Source organism: Geospiza fortis, unplaced genomic scaffold (genome assembly GCF_000277835.1).
Source record: "Geospiza fortis unplaced genomic scaffold, GeoFor_1.0 scaffold188, whole genome shotgun sequence".
Classification (NCBI taxonomy): Eukaryota; Metazoa; Chordata; class Aves; order Passeriformes; family Thraupidae; genus Geospiza; species Geospiza fortis.
The window spans coordinates 3,830,121-3,835,029 of record NW_005054337.1 but is presented as its reverse complement, the minus strand read 5'-3'; the positions used below and the strand labels follow the sequence as shown (position 1 = coordinate 3,835,029).

Here is a 4,909-nt window from a genome sequence, read left to right as displayed (position 1 = left end):
CCCTACAGCTACTCAAAATGGCATTTGTGTGTATCTTCTCCCTTGAAAGGGTCTCAGAACAGCATTTCTATCATCTTTTCATTGCACCTGTTGAGTATTCAAACTTCAGCTTGTCTTGTCTGCCTACTGCATCTCACTTTAATGGGAAGGAATCAATCCTCATTTCATGACTAATAGCCCAAAAATTCCTCTGGAGTGTTTTCACTGCAGGAATGAGAACTGCATCTTTCCTCCTTTTTTATCCTATAACATGACCAGATACCCACCTGCATCTGAAAAGGGCTCATCAGATCACATTAGAGGTTGTAATTTAGGGTGAATTGGAGTTTGAGGAATGCTAACTGCTTATCACACAAAAATATGTGGATTTGTACATGAAATGGGGAATCTGCCAGTGAGAGCACAGGGAAGGCAGCTCTCAGTAAGACCTGAGTGCAACAAAGCAGCTGAATATACTGTTCTTCACCCGCCCTTATTTTTAAGGTGCAGCGTTGCTGTTTGAAGTCAGCTCCTTCCCAGCCTGTGAGCAGCTGGGCTGTAAAGCCATCCCTGCTTTTAGCAGGAAGATCACAGGGCCCCGAGCCTGAGGCATGTGAGGAATATGACAGCCGGCCAGTAAAATAACTCCCATAGCCTGCAGCCCTGCGGAGCAAGGAGGAGATGTGCTGGGAAGGAGTGGAAAGGACTCAGAGAGCCAAGCTGAGAGGGAGACAATAGCTCTGGTGAGATCAGCTTGTCAGGCTGCAGTGAGTAAAGGAGCTCCTGGACAAGGCGTGTTGTTTGCTGGGGAGCTACAAGAGAGACATTTCAGGGAAAACCCATCATGTGTGCTGAGCAAGGGCACACTGCCTCTGGTGAGGTGCAGCAGCTCAGGGCTGGTGACACACAGAGGAGTTCAGCCACCAACTATGCCTGTGTGATGCCTTGGTCGTTTCTCTGAGCAGCACAGCATTGAGCCCATTCTGCAGTGCCTGCTGCCTCACTGCAGTGTGTGAACATGCTCCCATTTACAAACACACCTGCCCTGTTCCCTACGTGCAGCCTTTCCACCTTACCTTTGAGCAGCTGGGCCCCTTCCATGTTGAAAATCTGCTCTTCTCTCCCTGAGTGTAGGTTTTTGGCTCATGTGGGCAAATTCTGAGTGCTGTTATGCCAGCTGTGCTGATTCAGTTGTGGTGGCAGCCAGGGTGTGCTGTGTGGTGGGATGACCTTGGCTCAGAGGGTGCTCACTGTTCTCCCCTCTTCTCTCTGCAGGACGGCTCATGCCAAAGCCAAGGCTGAAGGCTCTGAGCAGGCAGCTCAGGCAGCCAACAACGAATCAGGCATAGCCAGAATGATGGCCAGGGAGCTCTCCCCAGACTTCTACCAGCCAGGTAGGATCCGAGGCATCTTCCAAGAGGTGTCTTGCAATTTCCATGGGGAATCCGTTCAAGTGCTTCACCCACTTAATAACTCCACGAAATGCTCTCCTGTCTATCATAAATCCTCTTTTGCTCAATTGCAGCCAGCCCCTTGTCCTGGCTGATTTGCTGTCCTCCTGACACTACTCTTTTACTCACTGTGTTACCATAGCCTGGAGGAAAACCCCACAGTTTCTGAGCTTCTCATGTTTTTCCATACACCGAAGCCCTCAGAACACCAGGCAGGACAGGCAGCAAGCTCAGGGCTATCTGCAGCTCCCCTGTAGATACATCCCTTGTGGCTTTTTCTTGGAACAGTGTTGCACATTGACTCACAAACCCACATCCTGTGGGGCCTCAGAACAATCAGACTCTGCTAATTAGGGGCTGTAATATCCCATAAGAAAGCAGCTAATACAATATACTATTTTCCTGATTCTCTATTAATTTGTTAGTATCACTATTAATTATTTGGCTGGGTAAACACTTGGGAGGTTCCTTCTGTGAGACCAAACACTGAGGATTAGTAGATGAGAAGTGTCATACTAGAATCAGCATTGTGAATGCCATTACTTTTCCCCAGACTGAGTTAGATAGAGATAAGTTCTTCCTGGAAAACTTTCCTTTACAAAGAGAGAAGGTAATAACAGAGCAGAAAATAAAATTCCAAGTGCTTACATTTTCATCCTTTCTTTCTTATTATCTGGATTTATTGTCTGGAGTGAATGTCCCATGGTTACTGAGGCAAGATCACAAGGGACTATCACAGTGGTAAAACTGGGGGTAGAAGCCAAAGGTTGACTTGTGCTCAGCAAAACCTGACACCTTCCCCTGCTCTGATTTCGGTGTCTCTGCATCTCCTGTACCACTCCCAGCGCAGGGCACACAGTGGGAAATGGGAACAGCTCAGAGCTGGTGCCTGGTTGGGGAGAGTCATGGTGACAGATTTTCCTAAATTCCCTGTGCTCTTGCCTTGTCCTGCATCTATGAGCTGGGGAAATGCTGTGCTGGAGGGCTGCCCCTTCCTCTCCAGCGCCCAGCAAGGCCTGTTGGAGCTGGCTTTGAGTGGGGAAACACCAGAGCACCCAGGCATGGGCATGAGCCAGCCCATGGCACTTCATTTAACAATGGTTAAATGTCGCTTGATCCTCACATAAACCCCCCAGCTGCCACTCACAGCTCTACATTCACCCTTTGCACACTGGGGTATTTATAGAACAGAAACAAAGGAAACTGGAATCCCTATGGGGAGGTTTTGGACATCTAGCTAGATTATTTTTCCACCCGTGGCAATTGAATGAGACAATTGAAACAGTCTCTGTAAAACACTTGGGGCAGCCTGACCTCCACTCCTGGCTCCTTAGGTGCTGGATCCTCTTGCTGCTGTTGTGTAGGGCCTCACTTGGGTCCTGGCCTTTCTCAAGTTCCTGATGTATGTTATTCCTCTATGATTCTTTTAAACCTCTAAATTCCCAAAGTGCACAAGGATATATCTCTTCTCGCACGGTTGCACCATCCAGGAACAGACAGACAGTTTGTTCTGTCAAAAGCCTCAAAAGTCCTAGCTTTGGATTTTGCTAGGACTGAGAGCTGCTGCTCACACAGCCAGGAGAGCCCCAGGTGTGTTTGGTAGCTGTATTTCTCCCTGCTGTCCTGGCAGATGGACCGTGCTGTGTCTGGCACAGGCAATCCTGCTCAGCAAGCCGCATATCCCTAATAACTGTTGAGCCCTGAATTTCAGGGTATCATCCCTGGTAACTTAGAGAAGGATGTAAGCCAAAACCCTTGCTGAAATGTGCGGGAAGATGAAGGTGGGGAGCTGAGTGTGTGCCCTCCAGGCAGTTGGGGGTTTTTGTGTTGTGAATTATTCAGGAAGAGAAGAAAGCAGCAGGAGAGAGCAAGGAGCCTGGAGCTGCAGGCAGCCTATTTTGAGGAGTCTGAACAACTGTTGAAATGGCTTCCAAATAACTCAGTTGCAGCCAGAAATAAATGGCCCTGAATGGGTCATCTGCTGATTGACAGGAGTGTGCAGGCAGAGCAGAGCAGCTGAAATCAGTGCCCTCCGTTTCCTCACTGCCCCTCCAAGTGGAGGCAATGCCTGAATGGACAGGAGGTAGCAGTGTGCAAATCATACCACTGACAGAGCACCAAGTCAAATTTCCCAACTAGACTCAGGTTTGAATTGGTCCTTGAGACGGAGTAGATGAGGGGGGGGACCTTAAGGCAGCCAGAGGCAGTGTGGCTCCAAGATCTGTGTCGTTCAGGAGCACAGAGCAAGCCCTTGTCAGCATCTCTGGGGGTCAGCAGATTGTGGCCAGAGCAGGTGCTAGGCTTTCAAAGAAGCTGCTCTGCAACCTCACACTGCACAGGAGGAGCACGATGCTCTTCTTGTTCTCACTTGCTATGAGCATCACCGTGATGTGTGGGGACCCTTCTCCCAGCACATCTCAGCATGTGGAGCACTGTGGAGGGTTGTTATTCCACAAGATATTTCCAGTTCTTTAGTGATGCATTTTGGTGGATATCTTAAGTGTCAGGCTCTGTTTGAATTCCCCTGGCCCAGGCTGGGCTGTAATTTGTAATAGGGTTACTAAGAAGTAAAGATTTAATGATAGGTGAAAAATTGAAGTGAGGCAATGTTGCTAGGAAGTCACAAGTCAGTGTGTGAGATGAGGCCAAAATGAAATCTGAAGCCCTGAGTCACCTTTCGTGATGGTGCCAGGTAATTTTGCTGCTGTTGTGGAGCTCAGGGCAGACAAGAGGGCTGTATAACTTCCAACCCTTTTTCATATATAAAAAACCATATTTTTCTTATCTTGATGGATGAGACATCGATAATTTGGGGACCCTTCCTTTCCTGATGTCACTGGTCATCCTGTATATCCTGTGAAGTTACCATGCTATTTGACACCAAGGGAGCCACATGGAAGACTTTCCTAGCCATTAAATAAAAAAAATAAACAAAGTTCATTGGAAGCTGTATCCTCCTTAGCCCCAGCATGACCCATCTGTGTGACCACATGAAGCTGGGGTGCAGATTTTCATTGTTTCATTATGTAACCTTATCTGCAGCTCCTGCCTGCTCCTTCACCTCTTCCCAACTGGACAGTTGGGAATAAGACTTGGAGGAGTCCACAAAAAGGAGCCCACAATAAGGCTTTGAGCCTTCAGGAGTTCCTAGAGGAAATTCCTAGAGGAAGTTACTAGAGGAGGTTCCTCATGGCAGCAGGGTCTGATTTGGGAGTTCTTCCTCTCCCAGACTCCAGCCTGGACCCTTGCACCATGGTCCCCAAACCCATTGCTGCTGGGGGCACAGCTGCCAAAGCCATGGCACTGGGGTACCCCGCTGTCCCCCGTTCCAGAGTGACTTCTCACACATTCTCTCCGCAGGCCCCGAGTACCAGAAGCGGAAGCTGCTGCAGGAGATCATCGAGAACGCCGACCACGCGGTCAACATGGAGGAGGAGGCGCCGCGGCCCGAGGCCGCCCCACCGCCCCCCACGCCGCCC

General features: G+C 49.2%; 1 protein-coding gene across 1 annotated transcript in view; it reads left to right on the top strand.

Moving 5' to 3' along the window:
* Positions 1-4,909, top strand: part of JPH2 (junctophilin 2) — a 32,344-nt gene that overhangs the window by 22,091 nt on the left and 5,344 nt on the right. The window contains exons 5-6 of the mRNA XM_031058074.1: positions 1,255-1,373; positions 4,791-4,909. Coding sequence (XP_030913934.1) covers positions 1,255-1,373; positions 4,791-4,909 — 238 coding nt within the window. The remainder of the gene's footprint in view (positions 1-1,254; positions 1,374-4,790) is intronic.